Source organism: Saccopteryx bilineata, chromosome 1 (assembly GCF_036850765.1).
Source record: "Saccopteryx bilineata isolate mSacBil1 chromosome 1, mSacBil1_pri_phased_curated, whole genome shotgun sequence".
Taxonomy (NCBI): Eukaryota; Metazoa; Chordata; class Mammalia; order Chiroptera; family Emballonuridae; genus Saccopteryx; species Saccopteryx bilineata.
In genome coordinates this window covers 112,432,538-112,455,798 of record NC_089490.1, presented here as the reverse complement: position 1 = coordinate 112,455,798, position 23,261 = coordinate 112,432,538, and the positions used below count along the sequence as shown (strand labels likewise).

The 23,261-nt window shown below is 42.1% G+C and overlaps 1 protein-coding gene across 5 annotated transcripts in view; it reads left to right on the top strand.

Annotated features, from left to right (window-relative positions):
- Nucleotides 1-23,261, top strand: part of DUSP16 (dual specificity phosphatase 16) — a 107,310-nt gene that overhangs the window by 47,862 nt on the left and 36,187 nt on the right. For all 5 annotated transcript variants that reach the window (XM_066264493.1, XM_066264502.1, XM_066264474.1 and 2 more), the window contains exons 3-4: nucleotides 11,805-12,399; nucleotides 13,350-13,488. In XM_066264493.1, coding sequence (XP_066120590.1) covers nucleotides 12,172-12,399; nucleotides 13,350-13,488 — 367 coding nt within the window. In that variant the 5' untranslated portion in view covers nucleotides 11,805-12,171. The remainder of the gene's footprint in view (nucleotides 1-11,804; nucleotides 12,400-13,349; nucleotides 13,489-23,261) is intronic.

Here is a 23,261-nt window from a genome sequence, read left to right as displayed (position 1 = left end):
GAGCATGGTTGTCATAGGAATATGTAATTACATTTAAAAAACCTCTCATTTTTTCACACTACCAAGTTACTGTTGGATGAATCTCGTGATTCTGTATTAAAACTTATTTTGGTTAATAATCATACAGAATAATTTTTGCTTAGCTCATACAGAGAATAGGCCTCAGTACTTTGACTTCCAAATCTTTTCTTTCTTTCTTCCTTCCTTTGAATGATACAAGCCTGACTTGAGTTGTGACTGATTAAAGCTATATTTATTTATTTATTTTCTGTTGCAAATGTTTTATAAATGTAATGGAAAATTTGGGAATTACTAGAAAATACATAGGAGAAAGTCACCCATAATGCCAGCATTCAGAGTCCACCTCTGTTTGCATTCTGCTTTCCTTTATTTTGGCCTTTTACTATGCCTGATTCTCCTGGTTTAGAAACAGTGGCCTCACTAGTAAAACTTGAACCTGTATAAGTATCAAGCTCATTTTGCTTGGTCCTGGTTCATTTGAAGCAGGGACACAATAGGGTACTGAGATATTTTCAGATATTTTTATGATGGTATAACTTAATAATGGAGTCAAAATAGCCATTTCCATGGTCATATTCAATCAAGAAGTCAGTTATTGAAGAAGCATATTTTGTGCCAGGCACACTGCCTTGGACTCTGACCATCACCAGTCTCTTGGGTCTTTCCTTTCCTGTCTGATTTAATAGTTGTCATTCTAGGCAGAGCCCCATCCTTAGAGTACTAAAACTATGTGGTTATAACTAGTCTCCTTACTTCTATTTTCTCCTCATTTCAATCTATAGAAAGGTGCCAGGTGAAATTTTTGCATGTTTTGTTCATAAAGCTCACAGTGGCTTAGGTGACTTGAGACTTGCAGGAAACCTCACCGACGTATTCTGTTTCTCACTGATACAATCTGTGCTCCAGCCAGAAACATCCGCACAACCTATCCTTCCACCTTAGCTCATGCGTTTTCCTCCTCTGGAATTTTGTTCCCACTTCTCTCTGGCAGCTCATGTCCCTATTTTTCTTCAAAACCCGAGGACACCTTCCTCTTTGACTTGCTGTATATCTATCAGCATATTATCTTTTTATATTTTTCCAAATGTCATTTTTTCAACTGTTTACTCAACTAATATCAGGGACCTGTGATCTATTTCTTTTTTCCCCCACAGGGCATTATGTTGGTTTAGAAACCTATGTTAATTTAACTTAAACCAGTGCAGATGTTGGTACTGTGGCACTGTAGTTTTCAGGGTAGGAGCAAGGCGTTCACTGTTGTGTGTGGCTTGCCCAGCCTGACTGACATTGCACCAGAATTTATACAGGGAGCAAAGTATAATACCATCCAAAGTGACAGAGTAACCTCTTAACAAAGAAAAACAAATAACAAATAGAAATACCATTCTCGCAAACTTTCATTGTAGAGCAAGTGTTTTGTGGGAAGTCTCTCTCTCTTTCTTTTTTGGACTCATGGGTATTTATTTTATTCTGTAGGTTATAAGCCATGATTATTTATTTTGCTATTCAAATTGTGGAAAATATTTTTTCAAAAAATTATCCAATAAAGTTACTGGGAGCTGACTGAGATAAAGGGCCTGTAATGTTTAGTGTTCCACCCTGCCTTTTTTATTTCTTGTTGAAGACCCTCTAACGGGGAAGAGCACTGCTGGCTCAGAAGAGGTTGGTGGGGTTGGGGTGGGGAGGCCAGGGTGGGTGGGGTGCTGCTGTCCTGGGTGGTCAGTCAGACTCCAGATGAAAACTTTGTCCACAGGTACAGAGGTTGCTTTCTGTTTTAAGAACCTGAGCAATAGCTTATAGAATAATTTGAATCTTGTTAGTATATATTTTTTAAGATCTTATTTATTGATTTTTACAGGGGTGGGGGAGTGATAATCATAGTTGCTTAGCTTTAATTGTTTGATGGCTTGTCATACGTGCCTTGACCAGCCGGACAAGCCCACATTTCGAACCAACGACCTTAGTGCTCCAGGTTGACGCTTTCTCCCCTGTGCCACCACAGGCCAGGCTTATTAGTTTTCTTTTTCTTTTTTCTTTTTTTGTATCTTTCTGAAGCTGGAAACGGGGAGAGACAGTCAGACAGACTCCCACATGCGCCCGACCGGGATCCACCCGGCACGCCCACCAGGGGCGATGCTCTGCCCACCAGGGTGCGATGGCGATGCTCTGCCCCTCCGGGGTGTCGCTCTGCCGAGACCAGAGCCACTCTAGCGCCTGGGGCAGAGGCCAAGGAGCCATCCCCAGCACCCGGGCCATCTTTGCTCCAATGGAGCCTTGGCTGTGGGAGGGGAAGAGAGAGACAGAGAGGAAGGGGGGTGTTGAGAAGCAAATGGGCACCTCTCCTGTGTGCCCTGGCCTGGAATCGAACCCGGGTCCCCCGCACGCCAGGCCGATGCTCTACCGCTGAGCCAACCGGCCAGGGCCCAGGCTTATTAGTTTTCTTAGTATCTAGTATAAAGAAGTTGTGTAGGCCCTGGCCAGTTGGCTCAGTGGTAGAGCGTTGGCCTGGTGTGCAGAACTCCTGGGTTCGATTCCCGGCCAGAGCACACAGGAGAAGCGCCCATCTGCTTCTCCACCCCTCCCCCTCTCCTTCCTCTCTGTCTCTCTCTTCCCCTCCCGCAGCCGAGGCTCCATTGGAGCAAAGATGGTCCAGGCGCTGGGGATGGCTCCATGGCCTCTGCCTCAGGTGCTAGAGTGGCTCTGGTCGCAACAGTGCGACGCCCCAGATGGGCAGAGCGTCGCCCCTGGTGGGCGTGCCGGGTGGATCCCAGTCGGGCGCATGCGGGAGTCTGTCTGACTGCCTCCCTGTTTTCAGCTTCAGAAAAATGAAAAATACAAAAAAAAAAAAAAAAAAGTCGTGTCTTCCTCTGAGAGTTTGGATAGGGGCTTAACCTTTAGTATGTAGGTCGTCAGGGCATTTGAGAGCTAATGAAAATGTAACATAGTGAATTAATCATCTCTACTCAGCATAACCATGGATGAAACACCAAACTGAAAAAATTTTACCTCCCTCCTCCAAAATAAAAAAATTTATTTACACTAACAAGTAATCAGAAGATTTTTAAAAGTTGATAAGACACCTGAATCCATGGATGACCGTCTCAAAACAGTCTGGAGCAGTTAGGATTACTCAATGTAATAACACATCGAGGGCCTCAGCAGTTGCCCCCAGCCACTCCCCCCACAAAAACCAAAATGAGTTGATGAGGGCTTAACCTTAGAAAGGAAGAGGCTTTGTTATAATCGTGAATCGAGAAATGAAGAGGAGAGGGAGAGAGAGGGAAAGAGCAGAGCCTCTTAAGAACAATGAAGGGCACAGAAACTGCAGTTAGATGATGTCTTGGAGCCAAATCAGAGAAGGCAAGACGAAAGGACAAAGTTGAAAAGAATGGGATGAGGACAGGAAACATTGTGATTCCCGTTGTTGGGCTGCTCTGCAGGCCTTGGTCTCTGTGCCGTGGTGCTGTGATTCTTCTGCCCAGGTCCTGGGCCTGTTGCCTACTTTGCCCTGTGGTACAGTTTCTGGTATCATTAACTCTACCGCCTCTAGGGCCGCAGAAAGGGGGCAGATGTAGTGACTTACATTAGTGCAGCCTAGGAGGCTAGAGTGAACAGTCTGCTGCTGCCCCCTGGCCTCCCTCCTCTTCTACCTTATCTGGTAGAGAAACAAGTTCCAGAGGAGGCTCCTGCAGAGAAGTGGAAGTCACGGGCTCAGAGCAAACCTTGGTAATCCTTCACAAAAGGAATCATTTGAAACAGTTGCCATGCTGTTTGTGGAGCCATTGCCCAGGAGTTACCTGTTTTCATTTGTGTGCTGTAGGATAAAAACCAACTCCTTAACGTGACTGCTTAGGAATCAAATCTGTCCTGCTCCTCTGACGCTGTTAGGTCACTTACTAAGTAAGCCCTGAGATGCACTGACAAGCAGTGTCATATTCTTGGTGAGATCATCCTTAGATGTTATGTGATTGTATGATTCCTTCTTCCACAGGTGAAGAAAAAAAACAAGCTTAGGGATGTTAAGTGACTCTTGATATGACATTTTAGCATCTTTGTAGAGGAGCTGAAATTAGGAACAAGGTTTCATGAGTCTGAGGCCAGTATTTTTTTTTTTTTTGACAGTACACCATGAAACTTGACTGTTTCTAAACTCCTGGAATTAGTTGTGGTGTCAAGGGGCAAAAAAACTGAACAGGCCCAGGATGGAGGGACATGGCGATGGAGAAAGAAGCCTGTGGTTGAGCTTCTGTGACTAATTGCAGTTTTGTAGCTCCTTTTACTGTTAGTGGAGCTGAGCAAGGGGCCTGCAGCCACCCCTGGGCCTGGCTGGTGTCCCATTTTTTGAGGCCCCAGAGTTATTTTTAGCCTTGGGGCCTTGGAAGCAGGTGTGGTCCAGGCTTGAAGGCCACGCCTGGAATGTGTTCAAGTCTTGTTGTGCTTGTCTGTTTGGGAGCTGAAAATAGTGACAAGGCCACTCTGTATACAGTGTTGGGCAAAAGTAGATTTACAGTTGTTTGTATGGAAAAATAATACCAATAATCAATAATAATACAAGAATAAACTGTTTTGTGTACTCACAATTATAAACCTATCGTATTTACTCATGTATAAGACACCTTTTCCCCAAAAAATTTAGAGTCTAAAAACTGGGTGTGTCTTACACAGTGGTTATAGATATTTTTTACTTGCATTTCCTGCTTTATCATGCTTTTTTTTGCTCATTGTTGAAGACAGTGATTTGTCATCAGACATAGATGAGGACAAGCTAATGGATGGGAGTTTTGACAGTGATGAGGAGTTGTATAAATATATATATATTTTTAATTTTTCTGAAGTGAGAAGAAGGGAAGCAGACTACCGCATGGACCAGGATCCACCCAGCATGCCCACCAGGGTGTGATGCTCTGCCCATCTGGGGCATTGCTCCTTTGCAACTGGAGCCATTTTAGCACCTGAGGTGGAGGCTATGGAGCCGTCCTCAGCACTCAGGCCAACTTTGTTCCAGTGAAGCCTTGGCTGCGGGAGAGGAAGAGAGAGACAGAGAGGAAGGAGAGGGGAAAGGGTGAAGAAGCAGATGGATGCTTCTCTTGTGTGCCCTGGCCGGGAATCGAACCCAGGACATCTACATGTCGGGCCAATGCTCTACCACTGAGCCAACAAGCCAGGGCCTAAATTTTATGATAATAAAACTTGAGTTCAATAACTTTATGTAATATACTTTTTTTTTTTTCCAAATTTCAGGCCCCCAAATTATAAGGTGCATCTTATACATGGGGGCATCTTATACATGGGGAATATGGGTACTTTTGCCTTACCCTGTACTTTGTACAAAGAACTTTTTTTTTTTTTTTTTTTGCAGTAAAAGGAATGAAAGGCATACTGTGTTTATTTGCAGTGCTTTAAGCAGGTTTATTTTGAAAATTTTATCAAATGAAATTTTATCAAACTTTATCATAATTTTATCAAATTTTATTTTAAGAGTGTTAAGGAATATATTTATTTTAAAAAGAAAACTTAACTCTACATTCTTTGTATACAGAGGAGAAACCTTCTTCATTATGAGTCATATACCCCAGTGGACCTGTTTTAAAGGCCCAGATGTATAGTCACAAGTACATGATTAAAAACTTAATTTTTCTTGCCCCCCCCAATATTGTTATTGGAAGTAATTGTTTTTAAGTCCTTTTGTGAAGCAGAACTTCAGCTTTTACCTTGACGATGAACATAAATTTTCTTATATTGTATTTGTTCCATCTTCTCACCTCACCTGACCACACACTTTTCTTAACAGCGCAGGTGAGGAGGACGCCGGCAGGGCTGCTACGGACAGGGGCACCTGCTTCAGATGTGCGGCAGGCCGGTCTCCTCGTGTTGTTTTCACTTTCTAAGGTTATGGAAGGAAATGCGGTATTGCCTTTAATGATATGGTGATTAATGGGGAAAGCATTTTTCGTTAATGGAATAATCCTTTAACTGCTTCCATGTTGTATAGCTCTGTTCAGGCACACATCTTGTTTAACATGCTTTGATATTTTACTATATTCTGTGCTATAAAACCAAGATTCCCTTATTAGGTAGAAACTGTGGAGTTGGGAGAATTGTGTTAATTTAATCTTTTTTATTACAGTATTTCTTTGGCAAATAACACATTAATATAGGAACCATAGATTCTTCGTTTGTAGTTTTATGGAAAAAAATTGTACTAAACTTTCTTGTATATATATTTTAAAAGTTCAAGTACTTGGAAGTGCTTTATAGATTCAACCATAGTTCTGAGGAAAAACTAAACACCTGCCGCATCTTTTATTGGCATTTGCCCAATTCAGCATTACCTTGGCCATGGACTCACTGTTCTCAAGCCTCTGACGTACAGAGCTGCAGTCTCCCGGTATCCGCACAGCTTGCTCTCTCACCTCCTCGTGACCTTTACTTGACTGTTAGTTCGACCCCAGTTCTCCTTCCTTCCTTTGATTTATTTTTTTCTACCTAGCACTTATCACCATCTGTCCTACAACATGTTTCGCTTTTGTTGCTGTTTATTATGTGTCTCTCACCACTAAATTAGGAACTCCAGGAGGACAGGAATTTTTGCCCAGTTCATTTTTGCTGCATTCTTCATAGTTCCGTTAGGTGCCCAGTGACTATTTGTTAGTTGGCTGAAGGAGATACAGTAGGCCCGGCAGATGTCCATGAGAACCAGGATGTATAGAGCAGTCCTGAACTGGCCTCTGTTCGGTTTGTTCTGATTCTCTCTTTTTCAGCCCGAAGCCCGTCTTTGTTGTAAATGTTCTTCCAAAACATTTTCTCCTCAACTTTCAGATCACACCAACCCCTGGCCACATTTTCTCTTGCTCAACAACTCCATTCAGGGGTCCTTCCATTTCCACTCCTTCAGGACCACCTCATCTCCAGGTCCCTCTACTAGTGGGGAGAGTTCTTAGTTCTCAGGCAGGGTGCCAGGAGGAAGCACTAAATAGGGAGGGGTTAGTGGGGGAGCCTCGCTGCGGGGGAGGCTGTGTGTCGAGATAGATACAGGATTTGGTTGAAGGAAGAGGAGAGCTTGGGTGGATCAGGGAGAAGTAGCTGGTGAAACAGGTGAGCATGCAGAGGAAGCAATGCTAAGAAGGGAAGATGGAGGCTCCCCGTGAGCCAGTCCCAGGAGTGCACTGCTCTTCCTTAGCAGAATCTTGGTGAAGACTTTTCCCAAGTCGGGACTCTCTCTCGGCTGACCTGTGGCTGCAGCTGAGGCATTGCATTTAGTCTTTGAAAGGTGGCAGCTCTACCAGCCTTTATCTGTGGGTCCTTGAGACGTGTGTAAACAACCTGAGCCTCTGATAAGAGTGGGTTCTTTCAACAGCACTGTGCAGTTGGTGAGAAGTGGCTGGGTTTTACAGTGCTAACAAGTGGTGTCTCCACATCTAGTACTATCTAGACCAGGGGTCTCAAACTCGCGGCCCGCGGAACAATTTTGTGCAGCCCGCAGACTAATCCAGGAAGTTCAAAATATTTTGGATAAAATTAAGTAAGCCTAGGGGCCTACTTGTATTTTTCATTTCTCTAGCATCCTAGCTAGATATTAGCTTAGTTAACAGCAGTTGTGATGCGAACTACAGTTTCTGGTCGTTTTGTGACACTGAGTAAACTGCATGTACGATTGTGCTTGTTGTACTGATTTTTTTTTGTTTTCAACTGCAGTGAGAAAAGTGTTGAGTAACAGTTGCCTTTTGTAGACCTAGTGCGGCCCGCCGCCCGGCTGTGATCTTGCTCTGCGGCCCACATGCTGAGTTGAGTTTGAGACCCCAGATCTAGACAGCTGTGCTTCTAGCCCATTATTTCTGCCACTTGACCAAATACATGTCCTCTGTTTTGGGTAAGAAAATATAGCCAAGATTTTAATAAGCACCTAAAAGACATGAGCATATAGCCTTCTTGGCTTTGGTGAATATGTTTTGTTTTTTTTTTTAATTATTGAATATATTTTACCAATGATCAGACCTCAGAATTTCTGTCAGGGCGAACCCACAGCATATGAGGCAGAGTTGCCTTAGTTGGTGTAGAAGGAAGACAGTCAGTGCACCCAGAGTTCTTGCTTGCTTCCAGACATCACAGCCTGCTTTTCCCCTTGTGATTTGTTCAGTTCTTCTGTGATTGAAAGTCTATGTTTGGTGTATCTTGTTGCCTGTTTCTTCAGTTTTATTGAAGGAAAAAAAATTTAAGACTAGCCTGTAGTTTAATAAAAGTACCACCTGGTTATATCCTTCCCATAAATTCTTTGAGAATTTGAACTTGAGCTCGAGCCCAAACAAATAAAGCTCAGTTGCTGTCCTCACTGAACAGATCTTTTAAGCACCGCATAAGCCATAGGATCCTCCGCCGCCGCCTCCTCCTCCTCCTCCTCCTCCTTTTGTAAAAGGAAGTGTTTAAAATGGAAATGTGCTTCTGTGAGGGGTAACCTCTGCCTTCTCCTGGATTCCACTTTTCAGATGGGAGGTGGGCGTGTTCATGGAGCTTTATTTTACACCTGACCCTGCCTGCTATAGGCCTTGGGAGTGTGTACGTTAGGGGAGCAGTGCCTGGTGACAGAGGAGCTGTTGGCCGTTGACAGAAAATAACCCATGGGTAAATGGGGAAACTGAGAAAGGTGCTCACCTTTTTTGTGTGCACCACAAAATGTTTTGTGTGTAACAAAACATTTTTATATTACATTTTTTGTTACACTTTTTAGAATTCATAAAAAAGAGGGGTTAAAAATAAAAAAACAACAAAAAAGTTATCTTTTTATATATATATATATATATATATATATATATATATATATACACACACACACACACATTCTTAGTAAGATTTAGTAAATTCAGCTGGCCCCAGCACAAATGTGTTAAGTTTTTTCATTGTGTTTATGAGGAACATGAGCCTGATGTGTCCTAGCGATTTCTTCAATCTTGGGGCATATATTTGAAAGGCAAACTCTCATTTCCTCGTCAATACTTTGAAGAATTCCTCTCTTTTTACTCTTAATTGTTTTGAGTGCAGAAAACCCCCACCATACAGATCATCTTAACTTGACAACAAACAAAGCATAGAAGAAACTTGCCTCCAGTCTTTCCGGGGGGAACATGGGGTGTAGCGTAAACAATCCAGCACCACAGTTAACAAACAGCCTTTTGCAACCTAATCAGGCAAGTGAGGTGGGGGGTTGGGCAGACTGTCAGCTCACAGCCAATTCCTCACACCTCTGTCCCCCAAACATATAAACTCCAAAAACCCTGTTGGTTTTTTGGTTCCCAACAGGCACATATTTCTCTGGAATACCGTAGGGCGCACCTAGAAATCTTCTAGGGCTCACACTTTGAGAACCACTGGGTTAGGGTCACTTTGACCAGACCTTTGCTTGGTCAGGGAAAGGATCTTTTGTATCTGGAGCTCCTGACTCTCATTCCCTGGTTAGGAATGAACCTGTTCTGCACAGTAGAGCTGTTTGCGATAGCCTACCTTTGGTTGCAGTGACTTGGGCTTATGAGATTTGGCTGAAGGGAAGCGAAGATGAGAATTTTCTAATTCTGCTTTTGCATGTTTGCTGTCATCTCCTTCCCTTTGTCCGTTGATCTGCTAACCCAGATAACTGCTTTGTCCCATCCGGATTTTATCATTGCGAGGAGCCAATCAGACTCAGAGACTCGGTGCCATTGTTGGAGTCAACTTGCTCTTGTTCTCGGGTTTCCACTTTCTGTGCCACACGGGCACCCTCATGGACAAGTCGCATCATTCTTTTTCAGTTCAGTTTCATTATGGGACCGGTACTTAGGGAAAAACAGGGTAACCCAGTAGTAGGAGCCCTGGTTTGGGAGTCAGACCTTCTGAGTACAGGACCTTACATTGCTGTGAACTGTGTCACTGAGCAGTCAGGATTGATTCAGGGCTCTGTCCTTGGCAGTGCTTTGCAAGTGTGTTAGTTGGTTGGTTAGGCTAACAAATTATCTGCTCTAGTTCTTCAGTTGAAGATAGAGATGACGTGTACCTTATTGCCATTGAGCTATACTAAAAATAAATACCTTAATATAATGAAGACAAGAAATGGACACATAACGTATTATAGTCTGTGGAGCTGATTTGTATTGATAAAATGTGGGGGGTGGATGAGATGATTTCTCAGGTGCCTCCTACTGTGTGTCTCTTGTTCTGTATAAAGGACACAGCTTGATTAAAGCTGGACTGTAGGAAGATGGAATTTATTTTTTTATCTGGTGAGAGGTGTCTTTTAGATGCCAGATGCAAGGCAGCTCTGTTCACCATTTTCTGTCCTTTCTCTGTACACTGTGTAGTAGCATTTTCACTTACTCACTTTAGAAAACTCAGATAATTTTGTCTTCAGAACAGATTTTGTGAGGAGACAAGGGTGACACTACATCTACATTTTCTAGATGGGGAAACCATGGGTCAGAGAAAATGACATGATTTGTCCAAAGTTACGTAACATGTAGATGGCAAGGCCATTTTCTCTTTGTGTCCTGCTACTCTTCTCTGTGCTTCCGTTTCTAATTTGTAGGTCTGAAATTAGGAAGGTGAGACTCAGTGGTGTTTGAGGGCTCTACCATTCTGATATGAAATCAGTTAACCAGGTATTTTTCAGTATCTTGAACTGTTTTTGGAACAAGAAGGATTTTACATATAACAGTGTAAATTATCTTAAGTCCAAAACACTGGAGGTAAGAAAAATATAATGCAAAACCTCTGCCATCAAATGGTTTATCCTCTGGAAGTTGAATGCCCATAGTTGTCTCATTTTTCATATAAGCAGGGACGGGCCAGGGGAGATAGCAATCTGAGAATATTAAAGGTCAGGATGAGGTCCAAGCTCTGGGCACAAAACCCCAGGTAGTGTTAATCAAGAAATGGTCGATTGTAGGAGTTTGGCAAGAACAGGGAAGCATTTGGGTCTAGTACGAAGGGCTTTATATGTGTAGGTACTGTCCTAGAATCCCAGGTTAAGGCGTGAGATTTTCTAAGGCGGGAGTCAGTGAGTCAGTGATTTACGAATGAGACACAAGAAGGGGAGGGGTAAGCCTATAAAGAGTCATGGAACTCCATGGGGTGGGTGCTTGGGGGGACTGACTAGAGTTATAGTTGAGAGGTTGGAGCTGACTACATCACAGTCCCCATCAGTTAGCTCAGTATTTGGTCTGACAGGAATATCAACAATTTTCTTCGCTCTTCCTAACAAGGCAGCTGACATTTATAGAACCTTCCATTTTTCTGCCTCTCCTCTCCTCCCTGAAGGCAGTTTTTAAAGGGGTTTGTGCTTAAACATGCACACACTCATACCATTACAGTAATTCTCAAGCCATCAGAAAAGGATTTTTTGTTGTTGTTCTGAAAATAGGGATTGCCACCGTGGTCCTAGGCTGTTCTTGTGTTTCTAAGAAATAAGCAAATAAAATGGAGGATATCCATTTGGAATAATAATACTTTAAGCAGCTTCATATAGCTCTTTTAATTTCATGCTGTAACTCAGTTCTGTGCCCCCCCCCCGTGATTATGATTCATGAATGTCTTATTTTCTTTGGGTTTTTATATTTTGAGGTAAAACTGAATTATCATTAGTATGCTTTTCTGAAGCCATCCCCAGTTCTTTTTGTTTGTTTGTTCAAATGAAACAGTGCATCGTGTGGAATTAGATTAATGGAGTAAATATTATGAATCATACACTCTTTCTAATCTGATGCCCTTTCTCTCTTTGACCCCGTGTTTTCTCTTCTGTCTGTCTTTCTCTCTTCCTGTAGGCTTTTCAGCCCAGTGTCAAGCTGTTGGAGCGAGGGAGCAAGAGGTAAAGAATGATGTAATGCCCTGGCTGCCCCAAAGCGTCTTTTGTTGTGGAATGGTTATTCCAATCATCTCTTTATGAATCAAATGTGAGGAGCTGCTTTGTGGAAGGAGTCCTTTGCAAGAGCACATCAACGGGATAGAGAAAGAGACATTCACTTGGAGGGCTCCTGCTGAAAATGGGTTTAACTCTCCTTTTGCCAGTTGCCACCAGCCTGACCTCATACATGTTTAGTACAATGGAGTGGCTGAGCCTTTGAGCACACCAGCATTACATCACTGTGGCAAATTAAAGAAGGAGGTTGGAAAAGAGGACTTACTGTTGTCATGGCCCATGAGATGGTTGGGACTCATATTGTTACTGAGACATTGGTGGCTCTGCTGGAAAGTGGAACGGAAAAAGTGCTGCTAATTGATAGCCGGCCTTTTGTGGAATACAATACATCCCACATCTTAGAAGCCATTAATATCAACTGCTCCAAGCTTATGAAGCGGAGGTTGCAACAGGACAAAGTGTTAATTACAGAGCTCATCCAGCACTCAGCGAAACATAAGGTAAATGCTTTCTTTTTTTCTTCTTTACAATAAATGGACACACTGCATGGGGAATAATTTTGAACTATGCCTCCTTTTATAGGGATAAAAGGAATTTGAGGTAGTTTGGTTGCTTTTGAAACTTTGGTATTTTATGATACCTCAAAAGAATTTATTAACCATATTCTCACATTTAAGAATACTTCTAAATTATACAGAAAAGTTAACTTGGTTTAATTTGGTCAGGTTCTGTTTTTCCATTAAGGCTTGCTAAAATTGCTTTATTAATTTAAACACTATTACAAAGTTATAATTATCTTATTGATAATTATATATTACTATATAATAGTACATGTATTAATATATTAACACATTATTTTATATTGTCTTCAAATTTACTGAAAGGTAATCATTCTTTTCAATTGTCTTGCAGAGACAGTAGAAATAATTATATTAGAAAGTGCTTTTGATTTGTGGGCAGGTAAGGTAGCAGTCAAGACTAGATATTATCTTCAAGGAGTTATTACTAGGATACCAAAATGTCATCTTTGTGATAGGGAAGTCTGTTTCTTTTCTTCAGGAATAAAAATTAGTTCATGTTTCAATAAACAACTGATTTTTTTGTTGTTACATAGAAACCATTTTTTAAATGTTTCTTTATTTCAAGGGTTGTTTTATTTATTTTGCTTATTTTGTTTTTATGCTTTTCCCTTTTGTGTATTATTAAGGCTTTAAAACCAAGTGGTTTTGAGCACATCTATGCAGAAGTAGCATCAAGTGCCTTTTAGAAGTTGACTTTTTATAGGCATTTAATCCATATATATGCTAGGTTTATCCAGTAAATTAACCATGTCTCCTTTTTATTCAGATTATTAATTGAAAACAGGAAGCATTTATTTGCCTCAGCACCAGTAGTTTATGGGATTGTTTTTCTCACCTTTCTTTCTAACAGCCTTCCATTTGCATTTTAGGTCGACATTGATTGCAGTCAGAAGGTTGTTGTTTATGATCAAAGCTCCCAGGATGTTACCTCTCTGTCTTCAGACTGTTTTCTCACTGTACTTCTGGGTAAACTGGAGAAGAGCTTCAGCTCTGTTCACCTGCTTGCAGGTAAGGCTTGTGGTAGAAATGAAAAGACTTGAAATCTCATTGAACTTTATGAGTAAGTAGTATTTCACAATGAGCTCAAAGTACAATAGATTGTCACAACTTTGAGGTGATTGTTTACAACATTTTGTTTTATTGATGTATTTATTTTGTTGAACTCAAATACTGTCATCCTTCCACAGTGGCCAGTGAATTTTGACTTAATTTCAAATTCCTCTTCACTTGGTATTTATTAGCTAGACATGCCACATAGATAGGTCTGTGTGCTTATACAGATAGCATAAGCCAGCTGCGTCTGTCCAGGGACTTTTCTATTCACCTGTGATCTAAGAACACTAGACACCCTACATCTCAGCTCCCGCTGTAGTGTTCATTGCCACCCCCTGTGGTAACAACTAGACCAGTGTACTGGTGTTAAACTCTTATTAAACATTTATAGCTAAAGAAGACTCCAGTGAACAGATCACAATTCTTGGGCGTTGTGAAAGAGGACAGGAGAGACTATGGCTAGACTATTTTTCTGATAATGAAGGGGATATTTTAAAACCTATTTCCTTGCTTTTATAACTGAAAAAAAAGTCTCTTATAAATGCTAAGCACCCAGCCTGACCTGTGGTTGCGCAGTGGATAAAGCGTCAACCTGGAAACGCTGAGGTTGCCGGTTCAAAACCCTGGGCTTGCCTGGTCAAGGCACATATGGGAGTTGATGCTTCCTGCTCCTCTCCCCCTTCTCTCTCTCTCTCTCTCTCTCTCCTCTCTATAATGAATAAATAAAATCTTTTAAAAAAAGATATAAATGCTAAGCACCCAAATGATTTTATAAAGTACATGGGAAGACTAAATGTTTCATATCTGCTCTGAAGGAAGATGGTGTGGGTGTTCTGTCTCACTGAGTTCCAAAGCAGAATGTTCCTCCTTGGCTGCCCCGATTTGCAGACGGTACTGAAACTCTTCCACGTCCACAGGCTCACAGAGCTGGGAGTACAGTTTGACAATACACAGTAACCTTTAACACAAAGCTGTTGTGTCTGGAAGCTTCTACCATAGTGATAGTCAACAGTGCTTTTGAAAATGTGATCTAAGAAAAACAAAATATTGATACTGTCGTTTTCACGTTTAGTCTTTTGTTGCAAGGAGGGTACAGTAAACTTGATGTTATTGGTGATTAGTTGTTATGTGTGCAGGTTTAGATGAGACTTCCAGGTCTCCCGTTCTCTCTCGTCAGCCCTTGCTTCAATTCCCAGGGAACAAGGGTAGCCTCTTGTCTCTTTTAGATCACCACTGCCGCACCTTACCTAGATGCTGTGATTCTGTCTGAGCACTTAGTGTCCTTAAGTGAAGCCAGTTTTTATTAGATTGTAGTTTTCAGAATTTTGTAACTGAGAATTACAGTATTAGTTTTTGGCTCTTGTTAATAAGCACATTCTTTTACTGGGAATATTACTCTATTAAATATGACAACTGATAGTACAGTTCCACCAAACTAGGTTGGTGAGTTTAGGAACTCTTTGTTTCTTGTAGACACTGTAAGGGACTTTGCCCTTACAAAGGAATCCTATTAATTGATGGGACCAGAGTTTTTCCCAAAGATAGTACACCAATATGTGCTTCACAGCAAAGTGACTATCCCACCTCCCACCTCACTCTTGTTTCAGCCAATTCTCCCTGGGGAGAATGTGGGGGAGTGTTTCTGACTTGACCCCCGGCCAAGAAGACACACTGCTGTGAAGGAGTGAGCTCATGTTGAATTTCTAGCTCAGATGTTTCAATCACTTATATACTCATTTTCTCCTTCACCTAAGAGCACTGATTTTTTACCTAGGAAGTTACAAACACTGGTGTAAGGCCAGTAGCCCCGGCCACCATCACAGCCTCCTGGCCCGTGCAGGTTTCCATTTAATTTGGACAGACGGTAATGAAACAACGGAGCCAAGAACTGGTGGGCCACTACCTTTAATCCTAGCTCATACACGGCGGGCGAGAAATACACACAGTGGGAAAACACTTCTCTTTCCATTCAGGGCTCCCAAAGCCACTGACTTAAGAGCTTTTTAGAATCAAAGGTTTCTACCTCACCAGCCTTATTTACCTCTGTTCCCCATCTCCCTCTCTCTGCACAAACTCTGCACAGACTGGCTTCTCCTTCAGCACTCTACCATCTTGGCTGCTTATCCTCTGCAATGCTAATTTCAGGAACCAAGTGAGTGAGCCCCTGGTCTCCCTCATTTTATAGTGTAGAAATTAAAGCCTTTAAATATACAAATAAGGAAGTCTCTGATACAAAGCTACTTATCTGAGGCATAAATGGGATTCCTCATAAGAGTGCACCACTCCATATCATGCAACAGTCAAGAGTGTGGGGAAAAAACTTAGTGTTGAGAACATTTTAGGATTAAAAGAGTGGGAAAGGCTTAGTCTTAAAACTAAGCCTTAGGCTATAAGGACCCTGTCTGCTTACAGCCTGTCCCCCACACCCAATGCAAACTATAAGCGAGCAAACATATACATCATATTTGCAAACTTATTTGACCCACAACTGGTTTTACCAGTCATGTGTGGCTTTGGGGGGGGGCATTTATTGGATAAGGAAGAAAAAGCATTCATTCTGATAACTAGATCAACCCTAGGGACATGTGGACTAACACACTGAGTTAGAACTCCTGACATCTTCACTTCATGCAGGAAATGTTTTTCTAGGCCTAAACACAAGTCCGTTGAGCACCAAGAACCTCACTGAAAGTATAGATAGCATCATATCATCATCCATACTCTATATCTTGTATTTCTTTTAGCTTAGGAGGTAGCTTCAGGGATTGAAGCACCTTGTTTGAGAGTTTCCAAGCTGCCAGATCTCTTATGACACTCAAGAAAGGGTTCTGGATTGTTAAAAGCCTCCATCCAAAAGATTCTGATCAATTGGAAATTCCGTTGGTTAGTTCCATGGGGTAGACAAGAAGTGAGGTAAGTAGAAGGAACGTTTGGAAAGGTATGCCATCAATTCTTGACTCCTGTTTTTTTGACAAGGTTCAGCTGGTCAAAGGATGTTCCGGGGACATGAGAAAGGAGGACATATCCACAAATGTTTCTTAGATGTTTTACTTGGTATAGTGGTTGGGAGAACAGTCATGGAAAAGCACACTGGCTTCTCACAGGTGCTTTAGGAAATTTAAAGGTCACTGGAGAGTTTCACCACAAAATCCCCCTGTTTTCAGCAGTTAGAGATCCTTGTCAGCCTCATGTGGATGTGATAATAAAAAGACAAGTGGTTTCTTAGAGTAATTTCTCTGTCAGCTTAGGACTTTGAGCGACTGAATAATTCAAGAGAAGAGTCTCAGATATGTGAGATGGTTTTTATGATCATTTGTTATGGAAGTGAAAGATTGAGGCCTGAAATCCATTCACATTCTCAGGGCTCCCTTACCCAGAAGAAAATGACTTTGAAGAAGGGGAATAAGAAAGAGGACCTCCCCAAGAAATGGATAGAAGAAGCTTCAAAACGAGCTTTTTCCCTCAAACAGGAAGAGCCCCAAACTTATGTATAAGACGTAGTTCCATGGGCATGGAAAAGGACAGCTTACTGAAGAGTGGAGGGGGTTGAATTTGGGGAAGTTGTACTGGAATGCGGTGAGCTTATTCATTCATTAATATGGACCACGTCCTGCTTTGAGGATGGAGCTTCTGACAGCTGATTGAGACGGGATTCCCAAGCCTTCCATTAGAACCCTGAGAACTCTGCCTATAGTGGTCACATGCCTATAGTGGTCACATCTGTGCTCTACTCAGACTTTTCCTTTTTCTGAGCCCAGTCAATAGTTAAACAAAATGATTAATTTGATAGCCATATACTATTTTGTCATGTCTTTAATTTTTATCCTAAAATCTTAACTTTATATTGTCATTTATCTTTTTTATTTGTTAGCTTAACTCCCCATTGGGTTCTCTGTTTCAGTTGAGGACAATGTCTTGTTCATTTTACGTTCCCCACAGGCCTAGCACTCTTTAAGTTTTTAATATTTGATATATAAATTCGCTTGCATGTCGGTTTATACCATTTATATTTCATATGATTCTATTAGTTTAGAATATAAATTATTGTATTAAACAGTAATGAAACTAATCTGAAAGTAAAGCAAAATTTGAGATTGTTTTTGAAATAAACATTTTTTTTTTTTCTGAAGCTGGAAATGGGGAGTGACAGTCAGACAGACTCCCGCATGCGCCCGACTGGCACGCCCACCAGGGGGCGACGCTCTGCCCACCAGGGGGCGACGCTCTGCCCCTCCGGGGCGTCGCTCTGCTGCGACCAGAGCCACTCCATCGCCTGGGGCAGAGGCCAAGGAGCCATCCCCAGCGCCCAGGCCATCCTTGCTCCAATGGAGCCTTGGCTGCGGGAGGGGAAGAGAGAGACAGAGAGGAAGGAAAGGGGGAGGGGTGGAGAAGCAAATGGGCGCTTCTCCTGTGTGCCCTGGCCGGGAATCGAACCCGGGACTTCTGCACGCCAGGCTGACGCTCTACCACTGAGCCAACCGGCCAGGGCCTGAAATAAACAATTTTTAAAGTGCATTTGTTCAAATAGAACAAGTATACTGCTCACAAAAATTAGGGGATATTTCAAAATGAATATGAAGCAATAAAATATCCCCTCCTATGGGAAAAGTATCTAATATGAATGTTTCCATCTGTTTTAATATATTTAATCATGACTTTAAGATTTAATTATCTTTATCGTTATCTCCATTATCATTGATGGGAGAGGTAATGGCAAAACCATCTTTCTACTTTTTAAAAAGTATATCAAAGTCCATTATTGAATCAGCAGTTACAGATATATATCCTTACCCTGGCCAGATAGCTTGTATTGTCCCAGTTCACAGAGATTGCTGGTTTGATCCCTGGTCAGGGCACATAGAGAAACAGATCAATGTTTCCCTCTGTCTTTCTCCCTACTTCTCTCTCTAAAATCAATAAAAAAATTTTAAAGACATATATCCTCTCACAGCCATTTTTAAAAACAAGACTTACTATGACAGAATGGTATGACAAACATTTTCACAAAAATTACTTTATACCTGAGGACCCTATTGGGAGGATCATATTACATAATGCATGTGAAGTCTCTATCAATATTCTTTTTATTAAGAACCTATTTTTTTTAATTATTTTTATTTATTTATTCATTTTAGAGGAGAGAGAGAGAGAGAGAGAGAAGGGGGGAGGAGCAGGAAGCTTCAACTCCCATATGTGCCTTGACCAGGCAAGCCCAGGGTTTTGAACTGGCGACCTCAGCATTCCAGGTCAACGCTTTATCCACTGCGCCACCACAGGTCAGGCAAGAACCTATTTTTTTTAGTGAGGGAGAGGGACAGACAGGGATAGGAAGACAGGAAGGGAGAGGGATGAGAAGCATCAACTCATAGTTGCAGCATCTTAGTTGTTCCTTGATGGCTTTCTCATATGTACCTTGACCAGGGGCCTCCCACCGAGCCAGTGACTCCTTGCTTAAGCTCGTGACCTTGGAGTTTTCAACCTGCGTCCTCAGCATCCCAGACCAATACTGTATCCATTGTGCCACTACCTGGTCAGGCTAAAGCAATTTATTATGAGTTAGAAAACAAAATAGTTGCCAACATTGACTTACTGATAACTTTTTTGGTCTTATTAACCTTCAGAATACTAGTTTTCTTTAAAAATTAATTTTGTTTCTTGTCCTTTACTTATTATGTATCACTTTATTCTACTTGTCTTTATCTATTATATTTCTAAGGGTGCCAGATTGGAAATAAAAATAGAAGAAAAATATGACAGAATTTACTAACAGAGAAAAGAGAATAAATGGGTTAATTTAGTAAAAATAAAGATCAACTAACTGGTGAAAAATACTGTCCTATTATTTTTCTTTCCTTACTGGTATAACTGAGGAAAAGCAGAGGAGATGGGACCCATAACAGCTTTTTAAAATTATACAGCACTCATTTTTATCCTGTGATGAGGCACAGGATAACCCTACAGCAAAAAACCATAAATGAATCACAGACTTCAACCCTTTTATTTACAAATGAGGAAAATAACAGAGCCCTTGAGTGACTCTCGCAAGCCCTTACTATTCCGCTACGTGCCCAAGGCCCGTGTCCGCAGTGATTCCAGAGGCTTCTGGGATTTCATCAGGAGGCCGGACTGGGAATCAGGGTGCCCATTTCAGACCACGCTTATCTTGAAAAGCTCTTTGTGGTGGCTGTTTTTCAGCCTCTGTGGATTTCAGAATCATATATATACTTACTTCACATTTTATGAAATGAGCAATGTATAAAACTATTCTGTGTATAAATTTTTTTTAGCTGGTGGGGGACAGTCAGGAAGGGAGAGAGATGAGAAGCATCAACTCATGGTTATGGCACCTTAGTTGTTCATTGATTGCTTTCTTATGTGTGCTTTTATGGGGGGGGGTCTCCAGTCAAGCCGGTAACCCCTTGCTCAAGCCAGCAACCTTGGGCTTCAAGACAGTGACCATGAGGTCATGTCTGTGATCCCACACTCAAGCTTATGATCTTGGGGTTTCAAATTTGGGTCCTTAGCATCCCAGGTTGACGCTCTGTATCCACTGCCCCACTGCCTGATAAGGCTAAAAAACTTTTTTTAAGTGAGAAGAGGGGATATAGACTCCCACATGCACCCCAACCGGGATTTACCTGGCAACCCATGTCTGGGGCTGATGCTTAAACACCCGAGTTATTTTTAGTGCTTGAGGCTGATGCTAGGACCAACCAAGCTATCCTCAACACCCAGGGCCAACTCTTGAACCAGTGAAGCCACTGGCTGCAAGGAGGGGAGAGGAAGGGGAAGAGAAACAGATGGTTGTTTCTCATGTGTTCCCTTAGTGGGGATTGGACCCGGGACATCCACATGTCAGGCTGACACTCTATCCGCTGAGCAAACTGGCCAGGCCATATAAAAACTTTTAAAGCATTAAGATATTTTAACCAGAGGGGATTATCAAATAGAAGATGGAGTACTGTGTTCTGTGTTAAAGTGTGGCTTTGAATAGTGATAGAAGATGCCATTTTACTAAACACTGATGTCGGGCACAGTGCTAGGTACAGTGCTGAGGGCTTTTAGTCTCTGAACACAGCTGTGGTCTTAGATTAATATTTGCTGTGGTTAAAGGCCAAAAACATTTGTTTTGAGTTAGATTCGCTAGGGTAGTTACAGCTAGGAGTGAATAAAAACGCATCTGACTCTTTACGTGTCTTCCTTTTAAAGGGAATCTGGATTCAGTCAGCAGTTCTGTGTAATAAATAAATAGGTGGGTTTTTTTTGTTGTTGTTGTTTGTTTTTAGCAAGAAAGAGAGAGGGACAAACAGGGACAAGCAGGAATGGAGAGAAATGAGAAGCATCAATTCTTTGTTGCGACACCTTAGTTGTTCATTGATTGCTTTCTCATATGTGCCTTGATCCGGGGGCTACAGCAGAGCGAGTGACCCCTTGCTCAAGCCAGCAACCTTTAGTCTCAAGCTAGCAACTATGGGGTCATGTCTATGATTCCATTCTCAAGCCAGCGACCCCTCACTCAAGCTGGTGAGCCCACTTTCAAGCTGGGGACCTTGGGGTTTCAAACCTGGGTCCTACGCGTCCCAGTCCTGTGCTCTATCCACGGGCCACAGTCTGATCAAACAAATGTATAGCTTTTGTTTAATGGAACCAATTACTGTTCTTCCTAATGGGAGTATATTATATAGCTTGATCGTTCTGGTTATAGATTTTGCTGTACATGCTATTATAATCATCAGTTCTGTTATCTAGTGGCGCATTTCTCCTGTCCTTTTATCTACAGAAGGGAAAAATGTTCAATCATTCCATTTCAAATCCTGTTGGTAAAAATTAGTGATATTAACGGATTTCAGTAAAAGTACAGTTATTCAAGAATTGGCTGTTTAAGTCTCACATTCAAAGAGTCATAGTGACTGAGACTCACTGGAAACAGACTAAAAACAAGTGCTGTTTTGCCTATGGGTCGACGTGTATTTGCTACCTCTGCTCTGAGCTTCCATTCGCATGAGGTTATCCAAATTGGATCATCTTTTCTCCAGTTGATACTTGCCAGTGTGTGGTAAGCCAGTTTATGTCGTTTCCCAGCTTCGGTGGCTGACATAATGCCTGAGTCTGTGTCTTTTTTAAAAATGGACTGCAGACCAAAGATAGTTCTTCAGTTCCTCATCCTGATATTTTGCACAAGACAAACTAAAGTACTGTCGATAACAATGGTGACATCAGCCTTCCTTTGCCTGTCATTCAATCTGTGTGCTCTGGAGAAAGGCCAGGTCCAGACTTTTTCAGTCAGCCTTTCAGTGTTTGATGAGCACTCCTGTGGTTGGGCCCAGGTCTCGGATCCGGGCGGAGGGTGGGGTACCAGCAAAGGCTTGCCGGTGCCCTTGAGATCCTAGTGGTTAATTTGGGGAAACACATCTAAAGTGAATGAAACAGAGAAGCATGTGAACATGTGCTAATCTGTGTGATACAATGATAAGGGAAGACTTGATGTAGTCTGCTAAAGTTGGGGAATTTGACTGTGGCAGTGAAATTTTAATTGAACCTTGAAAAATGAGTAAGATTTGGGTGGGGAGGGTCCTTGGCATTCTGACTGAAGGGAGAAACATGATTAACAGTGTCAGGAATGAACATAGATTTGAGGGGGCAGCAAGAGACTGGAATGGATTTTGGTTTTTTGTTATTTTAGTGTGTGTGTGTGAAGGGGAGAAATGAGAATTGAGAGGAAATGAAGATGGATTTGTACTTTGTTGTGGTGGGTGTTGTGAGCCATCGGTGGTTTGGCTGCAGTGCCTGTCACTTCTCAATCATCACATCTTTCCTCTGACCTCTGCTCTTCTCCATCTGCTACCAAGTCAAGCCAACATTATCCCTCTGTCAAACTGCTCCAGGAGCCTCTTTATGTTTGTTTTTAGGGACCGCCAGAGAGAAAGAGAGACGGACAGGAAGGAAGAGAGATGAGAAGCATCAACTCTTAGTTGTGTCATATTAGTTGTTTATCGATTGCTTCTCGGATGTGCCTTGACCGGGGTAGGGGTAGGGGGCTCCAGCCGAACCAGTGATCCCTTGCTCAAGCCAGAAGCCTTGGGATCATGTCTATGTTCCCGGGCTCAAGCCAGCAACCCCGCGCTCAAGCTTAACATGTATCTCACTAACTGTCAATTCCAATTATACGTGCTTCTGTCTTGGTCACCACTGTCCCCATCACCTAGCACTGTGTCCAATTCCCAGTGTCTGCTCATTATTGGGGGCCCTTTGGACAGCTATCAGTCAATGACCTCACTGCTCTCTGCATCACCTGGGAAGTGTGCAGTTGGCCAAAGAGCAGGACTGTTGATAGAGTAGAATACACAAAAGTGGTCTTAGGGAGAACCTGCTGCAGAGTACATTAAAAGACTTTGAGCTTCACATAGAAAGAGGCCTGAGCAATGAGTTGCACGGTGATTCAGGGACAGTTTACAAGTTAGTCACATTTGATTCTTACAAGTGATTCTCCAGAGACCAGACTCACATTCCGTTTTCCTCTTGACTCATAGCATTATTTCCTGATTGACAGTCTCTTTTATTCTGCTCTTTGGTGATTACTGTGGACGTATCCAGCAGCCAGCCACTTCATCCTTATCTGGGGTGATAGTAATTGGTTTACTTAGTTCTTCAGGGATGACCCTTGATTCCCTGAGCCATGGAGGTATTACTGGACTCTAGACATAGGGGCCTCAAAGGAAGTTTTTTTC